The sequence below is a fragment of the Trachypithecus francoisi genome, unplaced genomic scaffold, assembly GCF_009764315.1.
Source record: "Trachypithecus francoisi isolate TF-2019V2 unplaced genomic scaffold, Tfra_2.0 Lachesis_group4, whole genome shotgun sequence".
NCBI classification, from domain to species: Eukaryota; Metazoa; Chordata; class Mammalia; order Primates; family Cercopithecidae; genus Trachypithecus; species Trachypithecus francoisi.
Window position 1 is genome coordinate 82891848 of NW_022681469.1, and position 24591 is coordinate 82916438.

Here is a 24591-nt window from a genome sequence, read left to right on the forward strand (position 1 = left end):
TGGCAATGCAGGCTTTTTTTTTTGGTTCCATATGAACTTTAAAGCAGTTTTTTCCAATTCTGTGAAGAAAGTCACTGGTAGTTTGATGGGGATGGCATTGAATTTATAAATTACCTTGGGCAGTATGGCCATTTTCACAATATTGATTCTTCCTATCCATGAGCATGGTATGTTCTTCTGTTTGTGTCCTCTTCTATTTCACTGAGCAGTGGTTTGTAGTTCTCCTTGAAGAGGTCCTTTACATCCCTTGTAAGTTGGATTCCTAGGTATTTGATCCTCTTTGAAGCAATTGTGAATGGAAGTTCATTCATGATTTGGCTCTCTGTTTGTCTGTTACTGGTGTGTAAGACTGCTTGTGATTTTTGCACATTGATTTTGTATCCTGAAACTTTGCTGAAGTTGCTTATCAGCTTAAGGAGATTTTGGGCTGAGATGATGGGGTTTTCTAAATATACAATCATGTCATCTGCAAACAGGGACAATTTGACTTCTTCTCTTCCCAACTGAATACGCTTGATTTCTTTCTCTTGCCTGATTGCCCTAGTCAGAACTTCCAACACTATGTTGAATAGGAGTGGTGAGAGAGGGCATCCCTGTCTTGTGCCAGTTTTCAAAGGGAATCCTTCCAGTTTTTGCCCTTTCAGTATGATATTGGCTGTGGGTTTGTCATAAATACCTCTTAATATTTTGAGATACATTCCATTAATACCGAATTTATTGAGCGTTTTTAGCATGAAGGGCTGTTGAATTTTGTCAAAGGCCTTTTCTGCATCTATTGAGATAATCATGTAGTTTTTGTCTTTGGTTCTGTTTATATGCTGGATTACATTTATTGATTTGCATACGTTGAACCAGTCTTGCATCCCAGGGATGAAGCCCATTTGATCATGGTGGATAAGCTTTTTGATGTGCTGCTGGATTTGGTTAGCCAGTATTTTATTGAGGATTTTTGCATCAATGTTCATCAGGGTTATTGGTCTAAAATTCTCTTTTTTTGTTGTGTCTCTGCCAGGCTTTGGTATCAGGATGATGTTGGCCTCATAAAATGAGTTAGGGAGGATTCCCTCTTTTTCTGTTGATTGGAATCGTTTCAGAAGGGATGGTACCAGCTCCTCCCTGTTCCTCTGGTAGAATTCAGCTGTGAATCCATCTGGTCCTGGACGTTTTTTGGTTAGAAGGCTATTAATTATTGCCTCAATTTCAGAGCCTGCTATTGGTCTATTCAGGGATTCAACTTCTTCCTGGTTTCGTCTTGGGAGAGTGTAAGTGTCCAGGAAATTATCCATTTCTTCTAGATTTTCTAGTTGATTTGCGTAGAGGTGTTTATAGTATTCTCTGATGGTAGTTTGTATTTCTGTGGGGTTGGTGGTGAGATCCCCTTTATCATTTTTTATTGCATCTATTTGATTCTTCTCTCTTTTCTTCTTTATTAGTCTTGCTAGTGGTCTATCAATTTTGTTGATCTTTTCAAAAAACCAACTCCTGGATTCATTGATTTTTTGGAGGGTTTTTTGTGTCTCTATCTTCTTCAGTTCTGCTCTGATCTTAATTTTGGATCTTTCCAGCTTTCTCCTGTGGGCATTTAGTGCTATCAATTTCCCTCTACACACTGCTTTAAATGTGTCCCAGAGATTCTGGTATGTTGTATCTTTGTTCTCATTGGTTTCAAAGAACATCTTTATTTCTGCCTTCATTTCGTTATGTCCCCAGTAGTCATTCAGGAGCAGGTTGTTCAGTTTCCATGTAGTTGAGAGGTTTTGGTTGATTTTCTTAGTCCTGAGCTCTAGTTTGATTGCACTGTGGTCTGTGAGACAGTTTGTTATAATTTCTGTTCTTGTACATTTGCTGAGGAGTGCTTTACTTTCAATTATGTGGTCAATTTTGGAATAAGTGCCATGTGGTGCTGAGAAGAATGTATATTCTGCTGATTTGGTGTGGAGAGTTGCGTAGATGTCTATTAGGTCCACTTGGTGCAGAGTCGAGTTCAATTCCTGGATATCCTTGTTAACTTTCTGTCTCGTTGATCTGTCTAATGTTGACAGTGGAGTACTGAAGTCTCCCATTATTATTGTATGGGAGTCTAAGTCTCTTTGTAAGTGTCTAAGGACTTGCTTTATGATCTGGGTCATCCTGTATTGGGTGCATATATATTTAGGATAGTTAGCTCTTCCTGTTGAATTGATCCCTTTACCATTATGTAATGGCCTTCTTTGTCTCTTTTGATCTTTGATGGTTTAAAGTCTGTTTTATCAGAGACTAGGATTGCAACCCCTGGTTTTTGTTTGTTTGTTTGTTTGTTTTCCGTTTGCTTGGTAGATCTTCCTCCATCCCTTTATTCTGAGCCTATATGGGTCTCTGCATGTGAGATGGGTCTCCTGAATACAGCAACCTGATGGTCTTGACTCTTTATCCAATTTTCTAGTCTGTGTCTTTTAATTGGGCCATTTAGTCCATTTACATTTAAGGTTAATATTGTTATGTGTGAACGTGATCCTGTCATTGTGATATTAGCTGGTTATTTTGCTCATTGATTGATGCAGTTTCTTCCTAGCATCGATGGTCTTTACATTTTGGCATGCTTTTGCAATGGCTGGTACTGGTTGTTCCTTTCCATGTTTAGTGCTTCCTTCAGGGTCTCTTGTAGGTCAGGCCTGGTGGTGACAAAATCTCCAAGCATTTGCTTGTCTGTAAAGGATTTATATTTCTCCTTCACTTATGAAACTTATTTTGGCTGGATATGAAATTCTGGGTTGAAAATTCTTTTCTTTAAAAATGTTGAATATTGGCCCCCACTCCTTTCTGTCTTGTAGAGTTTCTGCCGAGAGATCTGCTGTTAGTCTGATTGGCTTCATTTTGTGGGTAACCCGACCTTCCTCTCTGGCTGCCCTTAACAGTTTTTCCTTCATTTCAACTTTGGTGAATCTGGCAGTTATGTGTCTTGGAGTTGCTCTTCTTGAGGAGCATCTTTGTGGCGTTCTCTGTATTTCCTGAATTTGAATGTTGGCCTGCCTTACTAGGTTGGGGAAATTCTCCTGGATGATATCCTGAAGAGTGTTTTCCAACTTGGTTCCAGTTTCCCCCTCACTTTCAGGCACCCCAATCAGATGTAGATTTGGTCTTTTCACATAATCTCATACTTCTTGCAGGCTTTGTTCATTTCTTTTTCCTCTTTTTTCTTTAGACCTCTCTTCTCACTTCATTTCATTCATTTGATCCTCAATCGCTGATATCTTTCTTCCAGTTGACGGAGTTGGTTACTGAACCTTGTGCATTTGTCACGTATTTCTCGTCTCATGGTTTTTATTTCTGTCAGTTCGTTTATGGCCTTCTCTGCATTGATTATTCTCATTATCCATTCTTCCATTCTTTTTTCAAGATTTTTAGTTTCTTTGCGCTGGTATGTAATTCCTCCTTCAGCTCTGAGAAGTTTGATGGACTGAAGCCTTCTTCTCTCAACTTGTCAAAGTCATTCTCCGACCAGCTTTGATCCGTTGCTGGCGATGAGCTGCGTTCCTTTGGAGGGGGAGATGCGCTCTTATTTTTTGAATTTCCAGCTTTTCTGCCCTGCTTTTTCCCCATCTTTGTGGTTTTATCTGCCTTTGGTCTTTGATGATGGTGATGTAATGATGGGGTTTTGGTGTGGGTGTCCTTCCTGTTTGTTAGTTTTCCTTTTAACAGTCAGGACCCTCAGCTGTAGGTCTGTTGGAGATTGCTTGAGGTCCATGCCCGACCCTGTTTGCCTGGGTATGAGCAGCAGAGGCTGCAGAAGATAGAATATTGCTGAACAGAGAGTGTTCCTGTCTGATTCTTGGTTTGGAAGCTTCATCTCAGGGGGGTACCGCACCGTGTGAGGTGTGGGGTGTTGGTCTGCACCTAGTGGGGTATGTCTCCAAGTTAGACTACTAGGGTTCAGGGACCCACTTGAACAGGCAGTCTGTCCATTCTCAGAGCTCAACCTCCGTGTTGGGAGATCCACTGCTCTCTTCAAAGCTGTCAGACAGGGTTCGTTTGCATCTGCAGAGGTTTCTGCTGCTTTTTGTTTAGCTGTGCCCTGTCCCCAGAGGTGGAGTCTACAGAGACTAGCAGGCCTCCTTGAGCTGCTGTGGACTCCACCCAGTTCGAGCTTCCCAGTGGCTTTGTTTACCTACTTAAGCCTCAGTAATGGCAGGCGCCCCTCCCCTAGCCTTGCTGCTGCCTTGCAGTTAGATCTCAGACTGCTGTGCTAGCAATGAGGGAGGCTCCGTGGGTGTGGGACCCTTCCGGCCAGGTGTGGGATATAATCTCCTGGTGTGCTGTTTGCTAAGACCCTTGGTAAAGCTCAGTATTAGGGTGGGAGTTACCTGATTTTCCAGGTGTTGTGTGTCTCAGTTCCCCTGGCTAGCAAAAGGGATTAGCTTCCCCCTTGCGTTTCCCATTTGAGGTGATGCTCTCACTGGTCGGGCTGCAGCAGCTGACCCGTACCAATTGTCTGGCACTCCCTAGTGAGATGAACCCGGTACCTCAGTTGAAAATGCAGAAATCACCAGTCTTCTGTGTCGCTCATGCTGGGAGCTGGAGACTGGAGCTGTTCCTATTCGGCCATCTTACTCCACCTCCAAAGTATACTTTAATGTCTGATTTTGGCAATGCAGTTATATCACTTTTCAGCACAGCGTCTATTGTTACACGGAAGTTCAAAAATAACAGAATTCTGCCTCAAGTTTAAGAAATTAAAAAAAAGTGACCTAGTGGGAAACAGTCTAAAATAATATAATTAAACTGGTGAAAGTCAAACTGGATTATGAATATAATAACTGGTAATATGATCCACAGATAGACAACAATGATTAAACAGAAATACCCTAAGGACACTATTGAATAGGGGATTGTCATTGCACTGCACACACATGGGGATCAATTTTATGTTTAAATTGAAAGCAAGAAAATAGTTTTTTCTCCAGAGCCACTTAATAACTATCCATCTAGAAAGCTGATTTGGCTGGAAGAAAGCAGTTGTCATAGAGATTATAATTAGGGGATGACTGGGATAGAGTGGCCAAGTCATAACATTCCACAAACACCAGAATTTGCGGAACATATTTAAGGAAAGTAGGAATTCCCAAAGAAATCAGGCATTAGAGATTCAATTTTTCAAGTCTTTACTTCGAGTAATTATGTTAGTAAACACTAAAATATCCACTGGACATCCCATCAGATACCAGATTGAGAAAGGAATGATGCAGGACATGCAGAAGAACTAAGCTAGAACCATTAACTTCATTAAGGATCTTTCTTAGATCCTTTCAGAATCCCCACGAAGTCAATGTCATCATGGATTCATTATTTTTCTATAAGTGCCTTTCTCTAAAATACAGTACTGGATTCTTCATGCTGTGAGTTGATAATACCAAAATAAGAAATGTATACTGCCTTTGGCCAATTTCAATTGTTTTTGTTCTTTTACTTTTTTGAAGGGATCAAACATTTCTGTGAGAGTCACAGAGTATTTTAAAAGATTTTTCTAAACATAAGATTGACTGAAGTGACTTGGTAATAGTCTCATGCATCTAATTAACAGATCAAGACAAAAGTGAGAAAATATGAATGTTATTCTGGAAGCTCACAGGTACTGTTAAATGATTATTTTAGTGATTCACTGTGCGTAACAAGTTAAAATGTGAGCAAACACTTACATCCTGCATTCCAAAATAAACACATTTTAAAAGTGATCTTCTATTTTATATTATAATGGCTAATTACGGTTTTCTACATTATCACCTCAAAGTAGAAAGGGAATTTAGAATTTTCTTGGTATCTAATTTATAACACTTATGTTATTTGATATAAATAAAATATTTAATTACCCTGAGATGTTTCTCAAAGTACACCAATTATAAATATTAAGTTCCCTTTACTTTTATAGTTATTGTTCTCAAGGCATGTACTAATCTTCAATTCAGCAATGCACATATACTAACCTGAAAAATACTTATATCTAGAGCTTCAATATTGTGGAGTTTTTGGAGTTCACATCATTAAACTTTTTTTTTTTTACCTTAAATATATGCAATAAAATTTGTTTTTTAATAAGTTTCTGGAGATTGATTGCCCAACAATATGAATGTACTTAACACTACTGAACGATACACTTAAAGATAGTTAAGATGGTAATATTATACATATTTATGGTGAACATGTGATATTACAGAGTACATGCATACTCCTGTAATGATCAAATCAGGATAACTGAGATACCCATCACCTCAAACATTTATCATTTCTTTGCATATCACTAGACTTCGATACAATAGGAACTATGTGATAAGGTAACAACAAAAGGACAAGACTTTCAGAAACTTCTTTGTAGACAGAACTTAAAGAAATTTAGAAGAAAAAAACAACCCCATCAGAAAGTGGGTGAAGGATATGAACAGGCACTTCTCAAAAGAAGACACTTATGCAGCCAACAAACATATGAAAAAAAGCTCATCATCACTGGTCATTAGAGAAATGCAAATCAAAACCACAGTGAGATACCATCTCATGCCATTTAGAATGGCAATCACTAAAAAGTCAGGAAACAACAGATGCTGGAGAGGATGTGGAGAAATAGGAACACTTTTACACTGTTGGTGGGAGTGTAAATTAGTTCAACCACTGTGGAAGACAATGTGGTGATTCCTCAAGGATGTAGAACTAGAAATACCATTGACCCAGACATCCCATTACTGGGTGTATACTCAAAGGATTATAAATCATTCTACTATAAAGACACAAGCACACGTGTTTATTGTGGCACTATTCACAATAGCAAAGACTTGGAACCAACCCAAATACCCGTCAATGACAGACAGGATAAAGAAAATGTGGCACATATACATCATAAAATGGATGAAGCTGGAAACAATCATTCTCAGCAAACTAACACAAGAACAGAAAACCAAACTCCACATGTTCCCATTCATAAGTGAGAGTTGAGCAATAAGAACACATGGACACAGAGAGGGGACTATCACACACCAGGGCCTCTCAGGGCATGGGGGGCTAGAGGAGGGATAGCATTAGGAGAAATACCTAATGTAGATGATGGGTTGATGGGTGCAGCAAACCACCATGCCATGCATATACCTATGTCACAAACCTTCACGTTCTGCCCATGTATCCCAGAACTTAAAGTATAATAAAAAAAAAGAAAGGTGCCACAGTTGTCTGCCGCATATATGTGTATGTGTGTGTGTGTGTGTGTGTGTGTGTGTGTGTGTGTATGGATATATTATATGTGGATATATATGGAGATATATATATATATGTGGAGATGTTTAAGAGATTTCAATAAATATGTCACCATGATGCCTTGATGGTTATAAATGTGAGATGGTTTTTGTTAGTGTTGTTTTCTGAACTATATAATAAAACTGGAGCAGCACCATTCCAATAGCAAGAGTTATTAATATTTCAGCAAGGTTGGAGGATAACTGTCATGTATCATGCTCCTAGCAATTTAACTCATCCTTCCTTGGTCACTTCTATCAAGTAAGTAAGAGATCATCATCCAGTGTTTGAAAGTATGTGGTATCTGTGTTTCAGGCTGCCCCTCTGTAAACTTCTTTCATTCCATTATAAAAAGACAACTGTATTAAAATAAAACAGTAACAGTGAAAATTGCTTAATACTGCCTATATTAAGATTAAATATATTCTGGTCAAAGATGGCACTGTTCACAACCTTTTGGCAACACAATTATTATCGCTGCATTTTTTACTTTTTTGGCTTAGAAAATAAAAGTGACACAGTTTCCTAGGAGTATGCACATTTTTCTTTTTTTTTTTTTTCTGGTGTGTGTATGTGTGTGTGTGTGTGCTCGCGCGTGCATGCGCCAATCTGAATTCAATGGAGAAGAAACATTTGCGTTTTCATCAGTTACTAGTTTCCATCTTCTCTGACGCTTAATAATATTTTGAGGACATTGCAAATCTTGCCAGTTTGGTTGTTAAAAGTCTGTTTAAACCTCAAACTGATTCAAATCTTATTTCCTCCTTACTCCCTTTCTGTATGGACTTGTTGGGGATTGTTGGGTGTGTTCAATGTACAGGCTGTTGATAAGCTCTGGGGGACCTTTCTGGCACCGGTTTTTGCCTACCCCTTTGTAAGATGTGGGCCCCATCAGGCTTCCTGTCACCATCTTTGGGACTTAAGTTGCCAACTTCTGGACAATGAGGCAATGCCATTGAACCTCCTGTTACATATAAATGATATATGTATAGTGTGGTGCTTCATAGAGTTTGATTTAGAATATACTTCTGTAAACCTTCACTTCCATTCCACTATAATACACATGCATTTTCCATCCACACTCCCAAAGATAGCAAATATATAACTATAAAGATTGAATTACCATGGCTGTTACATCTGGATGTTTCCACAAGCCTGCCATTTTGATCATAGCACGCCATTGCTTGGTAACGATATCCTTGTCCGCATTCTTTGATGTCTCCTTGTACTTTCATCCCCAGCAACACTTCCACTTTTCCTTCTGGTAAAATACAGTCTGACCAGTTCCCCACAGGCTGTGCATTATATTTGTCACAAGGACAATACTGAGTCTCAATCAGGGGATACACATGGGAATTTTTACATTTTTCCTTCTTTTTACTTTTTCCTGTGGAAGAGAAACAACCAAGCCAATTTAAGTTGGAAAATACCATCATTAATTTCACACATCCCTACATTTCCTACTTTCCTAATTTCCTTTTCTCCATTTTTAACCATGTTTAACATTAGCCTATAAATCGATTATATTTTCTCACGCCATAGTGTTTTCTATATAGGCTTTCATTAGTATTGGGTACTTTGTATAGTAAAATTTGTATTATCCTTTCAGAACATTCTTTTTCACATACTTTTAAATTATATAGCAGATAATTACATATATTTATCTCTCATCTTCATAAGCCGTGTATTATAGTTTTTGACAGTCTTCATTATATAGGTGGTTCATTTTTTAACTTCAATTCTGAATAGTCTACTAGTACCAATATTTTTAGGCTGCTTTTGCCATTGGCAATATTTCAAACGCACCAAGCTTCAGTTCAGCATGATGGCTCCTGCTCTTGCTCATTATATTCCTGCTTTGTCATTACTATGGTTCAAAATACAGTTTTCAGATACAGACTACATTCCCCCTTCTAGGTGAAAAAGGATAATCTGAGGCTTTGACAGTGAGAATGGGTTAATAAAGTCCCCCAAAAAACTTTGCTCCAAACACTTCACAGTCTATAGGCAGTCCACTAAAAGATCATGTCGACACCAGAAAATAATCTACTGCCTATTACACAGGGAGTCAGAGTTCAATTTTCAAGGCTTCCTTTTCTTCCTACTAGAAGTACATAATGCTTTTATCACTGCCAACTGAATTTAAAATACACGTCTGAATCCATTGGTATATTATTTTTCAAATACATTGTCAGAACTCTCTTAGTCTGACTTGTATTGTGTTTTTCTGCTTTGACGTGTACTGGCTTTGGCATCCCAATTATTCTTACCAACAAGAGTGCGCTTTCTGGTCCTAACTGCACCACAGTCTCCATTGCATGAAGAAAACTTGGACCAGCTGGTCAATTGACAGTCATCCTGGCAGGGAATCTGGCAGGCTTGGGTAAGGGCTGGCACAGGGCCTGCATACTGTAGGCACTCATGGATTCCAGCCTGTCCTCCATCTTGCTTGCGACAAGTAATGGCTAAAAGAAAAGCATAAAGCTGTTAAATTCAAATGTCTAATTACTTTATAATTTAGAAGCTAACCTAACATTTGGTTAAGCAGTCAGAGAAAGCCTCTTGTAATTCCTTACTTACAGTAGAAATCTTATAGGAGTGTTTCTGATAATCACAGTAGCCATTAAATTTGTTTTGTATTTTTTTAATAACACATAACCCTGAGTGATTTTTGTGGCATAGAAAAGTGGACACAAATGCACATTTAGCATTTAGCACTTTTACTTATATGTAATTCAGGGTTTCAGTTGAGGTCACATTTAGGGTATACTTAGAAATAAACTTGTAAGAATGTAAGACAAATCATACATGGATTCTGATAATAGTTTATGTTGAGCATAGGATGTTTGGAGAGGGACTGGAAGGCACTAGGTATATCTAATATTGTTTTATATCATTGGACATACTAGAATTCCTATATAGATGTGTTTTAGTGGCAGCAAACTGGTTGGTAGGTTGGGGTTTGGGGTCAGGAGGGTGTGTTTATAGAACTTATCTTGAAACTGCATTGGCATGGAAAGTATGTTCATTGTATTACATTGCAAGTTTACTAGGAAGGGTTGGAATGATTAATGGATAGACAATGTCAAAGTCCTCCATCTCCTCTTTCTACAAGTTCTTCACATGCACAAACGTCAATCTTGCACTTAAAAATGTTTAATAATTTTCATTTATTATGTTAAAATTTGTATTTCTATAATTTCATATAAATTTAAAAAATTCAAAGTTTAATTTCATACGAATTATTTCTCCTATGTTGTTCTACTGACAAAATAAGAAATAATATTTTTACTTATTGAATATATATATATATATATATATATATATGATTGCTTTATGGTAACAAGTCTTAAAGAAAAATAGCAAGTATATTTAAAGTCCACTTTCTCCCTATGCCATTTCCTTCCCATTGGTTTTAAAAACAACTCACTTATTGAGGAGGCAGATGAAACATTTAAACCTTGGTCCTAAAGTTGTCTTCATTGAATTATCTTAAATGGTCTCATTCAGATTGATTTACATGGCTTTTTCAGGTTTATAGTATAGGCTGAAATTGCCGCTGATCTCTGTCCTGTTCAGGATTCCATCACCATGAAATCAAGGTGAAGGAGGCTGACATTTTTGACCTTAAATTACAGTGAGGGCATAGAGGGCCTCCGGTTAGACAACACTGTCTGGATCTATGTACTAAAACCTAATGCCTAGGAGTGCAGGGCTTTGTAATAGAGTGTGTAAATGGACATAACTAGCAATTTCAGCAAGGCAAGATTTTCTCTGTGTAGTTGAACACAACTTAATGCAACTGCTTCAGGCCTAACATAAAAGGCTCTTAAAAATTGTTCAAATGTGGATGCACTTCCCTATTTCTTAGCTTTAGATGTGCTTTTCATTTAGTACACATGACTTTGGAAAGACCAATTTGTAAGAAAAGAACAGGGGCCCCTAAATTTTTAAAAATATGAAAATCCTGGTAGGGTGAACAATGTTGGCCTTGATGAAGGTTAGATGACAGAAAAAAGTAAAGAACATTAAGTGTCTCAAAGAGAATCTACCCCATTGAGGGAGGACATATCTGGTGCTATATGTTTATCATAGCAGTCTAAAATAGTGGTTCTCATGTCTGGCTGTGGATTTTAATCCCCTGGATAACTTTTGGAAAATACTTAAGCCCTTGCTAAACTCTAATGCTCTGATTTCCCTGGTTGAGGTTGGGGTCCTGGGAATTAGGATACTTTTTGAGCTTTCTGATGATTTAATTATCCAAGCTATATGAGAACTACTGCTCTAGTAGGTAATATATTTTCACCTGCATCAGAAACACCTAGAATGCTATTAAATGTGAAGATCTCTGGACCCAAAAAGAGTTTCATAATCTGGACCAATCCAAATAATGAAATATCTGTTATGAGGTCAAGGAATATGCATTTTTTTCAAGATGCTCAGGTGATCCTTATGCAGATTCAAGTTTGAGAGCCACTAGCTTGAGTATTCAAGGTACAGAAGGGTTCTGGCAAACACATATGGCTGAGACAGAAAATCTTTTGGTACCTAATCACCCTGGTACCACGCCAAGCTTTCGGAAACAATGGCTGAACATTTTATGAACTAAAAGAGTTCTAAACTTGGAGTTCAAAGGAAGAGCATGATAGAAATTTGTACAGGAAATAGATAAAAAAGAACATCCATATAGTTTAGAAGAACATCATCTGTAACATGGGGTAGGAGAATTCCTCAAGATGCAGGATATAAATGAGCTGATGTGATTTTGAAGTTCTTTCTACACCTGCCATTTGGAAGCAGGATTGACCCTTTTGAATACTTTAAACTCAGTAAGTGCCAATGGTTGATGGACAAAGTTTCCCCAAAGATACTCAAAAGAAATAATTGACAAAGAGAAAGATATTGAACTTTTTACTAATCAGGACATGCAGGAGCCTCAAGAATGATATATTTGGAAAATAAGACATCTGATCATATGAGAATCGTAAACTGTGAAGAGGGTTTCACTGTTTGCAACTAAAAGAAAATTAAAAATCACCAAACTAAATTTGGGTTCTTTGAAATAATACTACTTTTACCTACTCATTCCATTTAGCTCTTTGAAACAGACTTCAATAAAAATCTTTTGAGAAATTAGATGAAACTGACTTAGGTTCTCTCTTAAGGGTCTTTCTTACAAATTTTGTTTCAGAATTGCTCCAACCATTATCTTGTTATGTGACACCAAAAACAAAATGAAGTAACACTACTACCTATACAATTCCAGAAACAATTTATTTTGTGCAGCTATTATTCACATAAACTGGAATCCTTTTTCCTCATATATCTGCACTACATAAAATCTCAAGTACACCAGCTAGTTGAAAAGAAAATAAAAATGTGTAAAATTCCCATAGTTATTCTCAGAAACCCACTCTGCCCTTTACACCACTTATCTGAGATTTTAGACAGTGTACTTTTGGAATAAATTACTCATACAATGTTATCCAAACAAATAGCAACAGCACAATCCATACAATATATTGAAAACTTATCCTACGTCTCAACTTGTTTGTATTCCGACTTAGAGGAAACACAACAATTCAAACACAGAAATGCAATGTGAAATGAACTTCCTGATATTAGGGCGAGGAAAATATAAATGTTTGGAAAGGAAACTATCTGGTCTCTCAACTTTATAAATCTTAAAAATCATTTCTAAAACACTGAAAACAGGGTGATTTGAACAGTAGAAAAGATGGATCATACTAAGAGCATAGTTTCTTAGCACACCAGAAAACTATATATACCCAGACAATCTGTATCTGTATTTACAGGTGAAGCATATATATGTCATATCTAATGATGACACAAGGTCTCCTTTGAGCTGAAGACTTGTTAGCAAGATGGGACAAAAATCATGTTACCCTACAGATAATTCACCATGAAAGCTTCTCAGTGAAATCAGCAAAAATCAAAATGATTATTTTAAAGTAAAATTCCATATTTAACTCTGTTGATTATAGCCATTTACTTCATTTATTTATTGTATTTATATAAAGCACAGCAATTTTTATTTAAGTGATGTAGGACAGGCTGCTCCTGGCAGACTGAAAGCATGGGAAGAATCAATATGACGGATTTATGGGTTACATATGAATCAAGTTAAGTAAGTCTAGCCCATCAATATTGGGAAAATGCTGTAAAGACAAATAAGAGAAGTTTCTTCAACAAATAAATGCTATGAAAAAGGGAGCTAGAACTGTTGTTAGATTAAAAGTGACCTAAGAAACACATGAAACAAATGTAATGTGGAGACCTTTTGGAACCTCAGTTTAAACAAACTATGCATAAACATTTTTTGAGACAATGGAGAAAACTTATTATATAAAAATATTAGTTTGAAAGAATTGCTAATTTTGTTTTATGTAATAATAATGCTGTTGTGTTTAAAATGCTCAAGTATTTATGGATGATATATATCTTGCTTGGAAGTTTCTTTAAAATACTCCAGCAAAATTCTTTTTAAGTGTGTGGACAGAAGACCAAGAATAGCAACATGTTAAAAACTGCTGAAGCTGAGTAAATGATGACTACATTGCTAGTACTCATTATATTAGTCCCTCTACTTTTGTGTATCTTTGAAACTTCCTGTAAATTTAAATTAAAAAGATTAGTAAGTTGAATAAGTTAATTGTAGAATGTTTTCATGTAAATTGAGTTTCAAGTTATGTTTTAAAGAGAAAAATAATAAAGGTTCATGGACTGAAAAGGAATAGATAACACTGGCTGAGCTAAGAGGACGTGTATATCTGTGTTATGCATACATGAATGCATAAATGGAAGGCTACTGATGCAGCTCTGAAGCACATCAAATGGAATTCTGAATGTAATTGCTCATCTTCATTTTTGAAGAGGAATGCAATTTCCTTATTATTCAGGTTTCACAAGAAGAGGGTGTTCTATTGGTCAGTGAATTACCCTTCAGCCTGTAAGGCCATGCACTCATTTTGTTTGAATAATCAGAGTGAAATAAATTGCCTGATCCAAAATGGGCACATAGAAGTTCATTACAGGAAACAGAATAGGATCAATGCCTTAGTGCAGTGAAAGCTGTTGGATTATACGTAGCTACTGCTTCAAAGAGCTCTGTGACCTTATTTATTAAGCTGAACAATATTAAATTGGTTTATACCACTACACTAGTGTCTGGGTAGCATTAGAGACAGAAAATGATCAGCTCATTGAGTAATTAGATGAATGATTTTTTTCTTATAGTTTTATGAAAAAAATGGCAATAGCGAGAATGAATCACGTAGAAATGAAGACAAAAAAGCTTAATATAAGTGTGAACTAGTTACCAAGAGAACTAATTGTGTTTAGAAATAAGATCAAACCTATAAATAATGCAAGAGGGTTCCAGTTGTTTACTAGGTAGATATAATGATCCTAGTCTTTCTCTGTGTAAAAGAGATTTGCACTGACAAGTTTGTCAAATTATAGTTCCTAATTACAATCTGTGAATGTAGCCCTGGCACAATGGAAAGAAATGTACTTTCATTTTTTATTGATCCTAAATAGTTACCAATGATCCCCAGTCTCACTGATGCTTATAATATACATGAGAATAGTAGGATGAGAACTTACTAGGAAATAATGATCAGTTCCCAGTGGAGTAGCTCAGACTGAGGTTGGCTAAGATCCCCAGTTGGGATCTGGGAAGGGTTAACTAACTGCATCATAACACATGGAGCAACCAAGAACAATCACAGACCCCGCACGGTGCCAAGCTTATTTTATGAGCTACTATTTAAAAAATGGCAAATGTTAATAAGCATTTTATGACAGATCTCCCAGAGAGATATAAAACGAAACCCAAAACCCCAAATTAACGAGGATGCTAATATTCATAGGAAGTTAGAGATAAACATTTTAAAATATAAATAATTCTAGAAGTTTTAAATAATGGTATACATAACTGAAGAGTATAAAACCTGGTAATAACTAACAAATACATCAGTCAAAAAAGAGATTAAAAATTATGTCTGTATAAAATTTCCTTAAAGCAAGCTCCTTCTCTCTTTCCTACCTAGTTATTTTTCCACTTCTTTTTCTTTCTATTACAGAACTCTCTTTTGACAATTAATAGATAAATGTGCCCTGCCAGGATAAACTGGCCCAGATATCATGAGTCTAACCTCAATAATGCCTCTAAAATGTAATCTTAAAAAAAAGAACAAAGTGGGTCAGAGTTTTCAGCAAAGGGAGATGCAAAGCGCATCAATATAGATTAAACCATATAACTTAAGCATATTTGTTCACAAAAAATAAGAGCATAAAATACAGTTAAATTATTATATTGCATACTCTACATTTAGATTTAATAGGGGAGAATTAGAACTTTTTCTTTTATCTTTTTTTTTTTAAAGACTTTCCTTTTATAATCTTTTTTAACCAATAAGTGACACAGGGTGAGGACTCCTAAGGCCAGGAGGGCCTCTCCTATGCAAGGTATATTATTGAAGTATTTTTCGTTTTTGTGGTCTAGATTTGAGAATGCATCCAAATTATGTTGGCTTTCATCTAAAGAGACTGATGTCAGGCCGGGCGCGGTGGCTCACGCTTGTAATCCCAGCACTTTGGGAGATCGAGGTGGCGGATCATGAGGTCAGGAGATCGAGATCATCCTGGCTAACATGGTGAAACCCCGACTCTACTAAAAATACAAAGAATTAGCTGGGTGTGGTGGCAGGCACCTGTAGTCCCAGCTACTCGGGAGGCTGAGGCAGGAGAATGGAGTGAACCCGGGAGGCAGAGCTTGCAGTGAGACTAGATTGTGCCACTGCAGTCCAGCCTGGGCAACACAGCAAGACTCTGTCTCAAAAAAAAAAAAAAAAAGAAAAAAAAAGAAAAAAAAAAAGACTGATGTCAGATCTTAGTGACCAGTGACATTTCAACAGGTGTTCTTTGGCAGGCAAGAAAACAGAGGGGCTGCTAGATTAGGCTAGACAAGGTAGATCCTGGAAAATATTAACCCTAGTTCCATCTAATCTATAGCAAGTACACTTGGCATGATGATCAACACGGAGATTGAGCAAGAGCAAATTTGCAGTCATTTATATGATATGTCTACCTTGAATCTTTGCAACTTTTAAAAATTCTACTCTCGGTAGAAACATGTCACGAAGTAATAAACACTGGAATGATACACGTCTAAGAAGTAGTTGCTGACATTGTTTCTTAGGACAGTTGTAAAGAAAAGAATAAACAAAGCATCCAAAATTGACATTATAGTCATATATTTTATTTCTAATGCAAATTTAATGGCAATTCTATCTATAGTTATTATGGCTAGGTTTCAATTATATAGCCACTGACCAATAATTTAGCCTTCTAAATATCATCTGAACTGTATAAATATGAACAGAGAGAAAAGACAGTGGAGGTTATAGTTCTATTAAAATTTATACACCAGTGACTTGAATAGCATTAAGAAAATATAAGGTGTCTATTCACTTAAAAGTTAAAATGAAATATGGCCATATTTCATGTTATTTGCATTTCTCTTTTATTGATGATTTTATAGGGAAGATGCCTATTTCTAAGATCCTTTAAAATTTCCATATGAGATTTAAGAATGATTCAAGTTTTAAAGTTGCCAAATCCTGTCAATGTCTTCTTTAAAAATTTTTTTCCTCTCTTTTTAGTTCTTATGCCATTATACAAAACTTCCTGGAATATAACATTCTCAATACCCAAAGCCTTGTAAAAATCCTTCACTGCTTCTCACTTTTTAATGAAAACAAACAAACAAACAAAAACTATCCTTGCCCCTTGCCTCTAACTCACTCACAGGAACCCTAGGCAGACTGGTCAATGAGCGGTTCTTAAACATAAAGATTTTACTTCTTGCCTTTTTGCTTGAGTCATCCTATATTTAAATGCTGTTTCTCTTTCACTATGCCCTATCAGTGGTTATATCTTTTTTTTTCAATTCTTCAGTGATTATTGTGTGTATACACTACTAATGTATTATTATGACTTGTAACCCACGTCATGTATACCTATAGTATATTTTCTACCATACTAAGGTAACTGAATCTATTTGTTATACATTTTTAATATCTCAAGAGGCTGGGCCTAGTACCATGAAGGAAATGTGAAATAGGTAGCATGCATTCAATAAATATTTGTTTTATGAGAGAATGTATTATATTGAATTATATTCAGAAAGTTTGGATTGGATTTTAGAAATCTGAGTTACCTGTTTTCACAGCTTTGTGAAAGAGCATAATATTAACAAACATACAGCTCTCTACACTAAGATGATAGGAATTTTATTTAAAAGTATGGATCCTGCACTACTGCTATATACTGAGTTGTGTCTCCCTCAGATCCTCATGTTGAAGTTGTCAACATGATGGTGGTATTTGAAGATGAGGTCATGAGTGTGAAGTTCTTGTGATGGGATTAGTGCCCTTCTCAGATGAGACCTGAGTGCACTTTCTCTCTCTCTCTCACTCCGCTTGCTTTCTCTCTCCTCCTTGTTCCTTCTCTGCCATGTAAAGACACAAGGAGAAGATGGCTGTTTGCAAGTCAGGAAATAGGCCTTTGCCAGGAACCAAATTGGCTGGCACCTTGACTTTCACATGCACTAGAACTGTGAGAAATAAATTTTTGTTTAAGCTACTTGATCTAAAGTGTTTTGTTATAGAAGCCCAAGAAGCCTGATAAAACTATCAATACAACATTTTAAGCATTTGTTTTATAAAAGATTTCTAATGTTTCTATAGAAACACTTGATAAACTTAAAGAAAATACTCATTATGTAGCAGAGTAGCTAATCTAATTTAGAGAAGATTGGGCAAAAATTACTGGTGATTCTGGGAATAATTGATATAAAATTCTGCTTTACCATTATGTCACTTTTCATTTCAAATGTAAAGGAATTGGGTCATAAAAAAATTCCTATATGCTTTTCAAACTTTCAGGAATATATAAATTTTCTTTTAAAGCACTTTGTACTCTAATATAATAGACCAGAAAAACTTTTCATATAGTTTTGACATAAACAAGATATAGATTTTTATCAAGACTGCATTAACTTGATTAGAAGAGACTCTATATTCTCATTCCTGTGTTATTTTAACTCATTTCTGAATAAGGATGATTTTCACAAATTTGCTTTAGAGTGAATGTCAGTGCTGAGATTAGAAGTAGTTAACAGTTTACAATTTTTAAAGAGATTCTGGGAACATAATTGCTTCCCAAATCTTTTGAAACATGTCATCACAGATAGTTCCTCCAATTGGAAAAATTCTGCTATTAATAGTATTAATAGTAAAAAAGACAGTCTGTCTATAAAGGCCACTTTATTTTATTGTTAACAGGTGGTTAAAAGTAGGTGTGGGCCTAGGAGGTGTGGCTATTAAGGTGATAAAAAGGAATTTGTGTTATATTTTTCTATTAATATGGAAGGTTCCAGACATTGGAGAAGAACTGAATCATAATGGGTAACCTTTTAAGTGTTGTGCTGAATGATACATATTATATGAGACACACATTCTCTCTTTTCTATGTGTACTTAATAAATTAACTCTGAATATCCAACTTTTGGGTACAATTTATCATGTTCTAGACAAAGGAATTTTGAGGCCTGGAATATTTTTCTCTCTTGTCTTCCATAGCCCATGTATTTTCTTCACCTTTAGCCCCTTTTTAATTTTATTTTTTACTACTAAAGTTCTTAGAGTCAACATTTTATTCCTAACCTCCCCCAAAAAGAATGCTGCAATTTCATCCTTAAAGGCAGATATTTTACTATCGTCCCAGTCTTTAAAATCTGCTACTTTCATAAGTATAAAATGTTTCTTTTATTGCTGAATTGAATTTGTGTACATCTTCCCAAGTGACAAGATAAATTCTAGGGATTTTCTGATCCTATTGGGTAACGAATATTCAGTATTATTAGAATTTATGACTACATCATTGGTCACATGGTTTTTGGTTTTAGATCAAGGGTCAGCAATTTTTTTTCTGTAAAAGACTACATGGTACATGTTTTTCGCTTTGTAGGCCATATGGTCTGTCACAACTATTCAATTTTCCCTTGTATCATGAAAGCAGCCATAGGCAATATGTAAAAAAAATGGCTGTAGCTGTGTTGCGATACAACTAATTACAAAAAACAGGCTGCGGGCCGGATTTGGCTCGCAGGCCATATAATTTGCTGGCTCCTGGTATGGACAAATAGATTGATAAGAGCCATGCAGTAAACATTTCTATCTCTAGAATCAGACAATGGTAAAGTTAGCTATCTCATATCTTAGTTACATGATATTATTCAAGTGGGAGTACAAAGACACGATAATTTAAAGTTAGTAACATTTAAGTTAAATACTTTAAAAAAATGCTTAAAGAATCTACAAATGCAAACTTTTTAGAGAAAAAAGAAATCCATTAATGATAAGGTATAATCACTTTTACTCATATATATAATACAAGTTGCATTTTAGAGATCTTAAGCTTTTTTATAACTTCAGCAATTCACTCTATGGAAGTTACCCAAATTTCCATCTTCCATCCTACGCTATCTCTACAACTACGTTTCTGCATTTCAAGTGCATACCTGGTTATTTCTACTTTGCTAATCCTGCCATGGCTTCAAATATAAAATGTATAAAATACACTTTCCAAAATTAGCTCTACTTTTAGACCTAGAATTTTCACCAATGAAACTATTCTTACACTAAAAATGTTGGACTTAAAGAATCATATGATCAACTTCGACTCTTTTATTTTTACCTCTCTTCTATTGTCTGCTACTAAGTCCCCAAAATATTTCCCTCTATCATATGTCCACAGTTTATTTATTTTTGCCTATTTTATATTACTGTTGTTTCTACAACTTTAACCTTGCATTGCTACAGCAGCACGCTAGCTGGCATTCAGGCCCAAGTGTCTTATCTTTCTAATTTATTCTGTACACGCTAACAGATAAAACACTGCTTTCATCAGGTCCTTGCTCATACCACTTATCAAACAAGGTGTAAAATACTGATCTTGACATTTATAGCCTTCCACAAAATCACCCCAGGCTCCAGATCACATCTTCAGAGCCCAATCTACCTACTTTTCTGTGAACACATTTAATGTTTTTGTTTTTCTTACCTCAAACACTTAGCTTATAGAATTGATCTTATTTTGTATTCTTTTATCCTCCCTACTTCTTCTAATATTATGGTACAAGTCAAGTCCCAACCCATACTTTAAGTCTTTCCTCACTCTTCAGCTTCAAATGACTGGCTTTACAATTGATAAGTTTCAGTTTTTAATCCTTACTTGTTAGGTGGCATTAACATTGATCTAATTTCCCTAAAAAATAGAAGCTGTCTGGTTTAAAGATCTTCATTCTTTCCTAACATTTATAGCTTTTTCTACAGTCTTCTGAATGCAGTAACAGTGGAATGAGTAATTGAAATGAGAAATTCTGATATGCTAGAGGGGACAGAGAGTAGCTTCTCTATAGTCTTTGTTGATTGTTTGAATGTTTACTATAGAATTATTTTTTGTCATAAAAAAATAGCACAAGTCCACGGAAACTTTTCTCTTTCTCTTGATTTACCTTCATCATTTTATAAATATTTTTTTCTTCTGTTTTAGAGATAAGAGAATGAGATAAAATGTATATGTTATAAGAAATATATTTAATATGTATTTGTATTTTCCAATTCAGCATTCTAAAACAATTATCTGCCAAGTATGTCAAGTTAAGAATGCTCACAATCTCCCTATCACCACAAACTGTTACAATCCGCACCTCTCTGTCCTTTCTTTTGAACATGGCCATTGTGATACCATGGAACTTTTAATGACAACACCGTAGCTTACAACATGATAGTACACCTTGACCAAATAGGGCAGTTTTGTTTTTAATAACATGACATTTAATAGTTTTCATTTTCGTAATTCCTTTTATTTTGAATTCTTGGTTTGGATGTTTTAGGAATCTGGACACTCGAAAAAAAGGTTTACCTCGTAAGAACACAAGAGTTCTACTTTTGCCAAATGGAGTTAGAACATACGTTTTTCTATCTCCTCCTTCTTCACTCCTTCCTTTTCTCCTTCCTTCCTACTTTCCTTCCTTCCTTTCTTCCTTTTGTCCTTTTTTTTGCAGACTAAATCCTCAGAGAATCCTATTTATATTTTCTCAATGAATTTTATTACATTTCTTTAAGTAAATAGCATTTCAAGTTATACGTAAGTAAAATGTGCATGAACTATGAAGACGTAATAGTAATAATTCAATTTTACCCACATAGTTCTATTTTATTTGGTTCTTTCTTCCTTTGTTAGTACTGGTCAATATATTCCCTCAAAAAATGTTATTAAAATCTATACTTCACAATGAGTTTTTCCTCAAACTATGACATGTATTTTATTTGGTTCCATTATATGTTTTATAATTTTGTGTTGGAATGCAATAATTGGGTAGATTATAGGGATTCAAAAGTGATGCAAAGCAGATTTGTAAAATAATAAGTTATATAATTAATATAGTAAATAAGTTTATTTTACATCATAAATGTTAGCTATGACTTTCCTCAATGGATGAATTATATTCATTTATTATTTTAATTATCTATGTTTCAAAATGTTCAAATTGCAACATGATGACACTTGTAATGATAATATTAAACATGTATTTCCTAATAAAATTGAGATTACAAAGAAAAAAATAGCACAAGTTCATTTTTTTATTTAAGTCTCTGACCACATAAGTAAGGACAAAGATGAAAACAGCAAGAACTTGGCAGGTTAATAATGTGGAGTTCTGAAAACAGCCATGACCATCAAAGGAAGAAAATTTGGTCTTCTTGCAATTAGTAAAAGATACTTCTACACTCTTCATTTTCTCCATTTCATGTTTCTATAGAAATATAAGCTGTACGAAAAGTCAGTCTTTCATCTACTAAGGCAATAAAAAGACTGTCTTCATATGGAAGTTAAAGGGATTGTTCTAATATATTTATGAAGATATCACTTGCTATAATGCAACTTTCACTTCCCAGATATCCTGAAAATGGATAAGATTGCTGAGGTACAGCAAGTTGTTTGACAAGTATGCCAAGATTAGGAAGCACTATGTAAGTACAGGCAGAGAAAGAGACACCAGTAATAGGAAATCACAAATGGAACAATCAGAAAGATAGGAGAAAGTCACACACTGAAGACGCTCAAGACCCTTTTATCACAGAGGGAGTGAGTAACAAGTATTCAATACAAGTTGGCCACCCAGGATGAAGAATGAACAGTTTTCCAATTTGGAAATGCAAAGTTTGCTGGTAATCACAGAAAAAATAGTTTTTGTGCAGATTGTGTGTCAAAACCCAAAAGGCCCATATGCATACATTCACTTGGATTATGAAGAAACAGGAAGAGGGAAGACATGAACATTTAATGAAGACAACATGTGCCAACTGCTGTAAGGCTTTTGTGTTCTTAGCCTTAAAGGGAGGAAATGAGTCATCCAAGGTTGTGCAGCTTATACGTCATCGTTTGGAACTGAGGCTGTTTTCACACTTGTGTTGCTTCTACTGTATCTTGTATTTCCTCCAGTGGTGTTTTATAAAAATATGGCTTTCATCTGCTTTACCTAATTTTATTTCACATTTTGATCTCTGGGTATTGTTTGTGCATCTACTATGAAAATTCGAATAATCCTAAAACATCAGTTGGTCCAAACCCCTCTTTTTTTAATCTAAATAAACTGAGGTCCAGAAAGCTGAAGGGATGAGTAAGACACATTGTATAAGTAAAAGAACGGAGACCAAAACTTTTGTTTCCTGATTCCCAAACTCATGCTCATTTTCATTATAAACTCTATATAGAACCCCAAATATATGCAAATCTATGCTTGATTCAAGAAGGAGTTAGTAGGGCATGACAAGAAAATCTCATATCACTCAATTTCTTAAAGAAGGATTTGAAATGGAGGAGAATGACTTTCAGTTCTATACACCTAAGTCTCTCTAACTGTAAAGGGAGTCACAGTTATGTTTTACCCAAAGTTGATGGTGGGAGATACATAATGAGAATTATGTAAATAAAAAGAAATCCTAAAATCTACTGCAACTAGGAATTTAAGATTATTAGAAACTAAGTTTTATGTTTCAGATGAGGACTTCTAAAAGGAAGATTATAGTTTTTTTCTTTTACAAAATAGAAACTTTTTTTTCTTAAAAAGGCAGTTTTCCACTCTATAGAAAATGAAGTCCCAGATCAAATCAGCAAAAACTGGAATTCTGCTCTATATGTTCAAATTTTTGTATCAACATGAAATACATAACTACACATGGGAGAGCAAAATACGTTTTTTATAAATTGAAGTTGCTTACATATTCAATTATGTATTGTGCTACGTTTTAAATATACAGCAGGAGCTGTATGCTTTAAGTCAATATGAGTAAAAATAATCATGTACTCTTTAAAGACTGAATTTGCTATGTCTGGAAGAAACAACATACTCCAAATCTTGAGTTTATATATTCCCTATAATATCTAGTAAATAATGATGGCAAGCTTGAACATTCTCATTACCCATTTCCGCAAGATTCCATGTTATTTAGTGGTGCAGACTGCAGTTAAGTAAATAAGTCTACCATTTAAAAATCAGTACTGAATATGAACAGAATTGTGGATAGCCATGAAAATGACAGAGATGTCATTCTGAGAACTTCTGAAAAAGTTAACTAATTCTATTACATTGTATGTAAGCACATATATAATGCATATAGGCAAGGAGGTAAGAATCTTATTGCTTATTAAGGTGGCAAGCAAAATGCTATGGAATACCTTAATCTAAAAACAAACAAACAAACAAAAAAGCTTCAGTGTACCATTTATGTCATAACTGAAAGCTTGGCCTGACTTTCTTTCAGATATAAATATGAGAAAAATTCAAGAGTTATGAGCTAATGCCAAAGAACATCGGGAACAGTGTAAAAAGACAATTTTCCATGTACTGATGTTTTGTGGAATGGCTCATAGCAGATTTATATCTGCTTTTCTCTGTTTGCTAAGCATGGTGTCCAAGTGACAAATGCATCAAAACAGTGGTTAAACTAGTGATGCTGGAGAAATGAACTGTGAAATGGCGCCTCCCACCTCTTGCCTGTCGCCCAGGCCCACAGCCTTCCTGTGCTCCAGGGCTGTCTTGTTGCACGCTCCAAGGGACTAATTGGCATCTGCGCCATTTGTGAGTCTTCCACCTACAAGACAAGAACAGAAGCCCAATGGAGAAGAAGCAAAAATGCCAGGCAAATCACAGAGACACAGCAGCATGGAAGCACGACTTTGACC

General features: G+C 35.6%; 1 protein-coding gene across 1 annotated transcript in view; it reads right to left on the bottom strand.

The window, feature by feature from the left end:
• Positions 1-24591, bottom strand: part of THSD7A (thrombospondin type 1 domain containing 7A) — a 564048-nt gene that overhangs the window by 142256 nt on the left and 397201 nt on the right. The window contains exons 11-13 of the mRNA XM_033192934.1: positions 24397-24500; positions 9522-9716; positions 8375-8638 (exon numbers count right to left, since the gene is read on the bottom strand). Coding sequence (XP_033048825.1) covers positions 8375-8638; positions 9522-9716; positions 24397-24500 — 563 coding nt within the window. The remainder of the gene's footprint in view (positions 1-8374; positions 8639-9521; positions 9717-24396; positions 24501-24591) is intronic.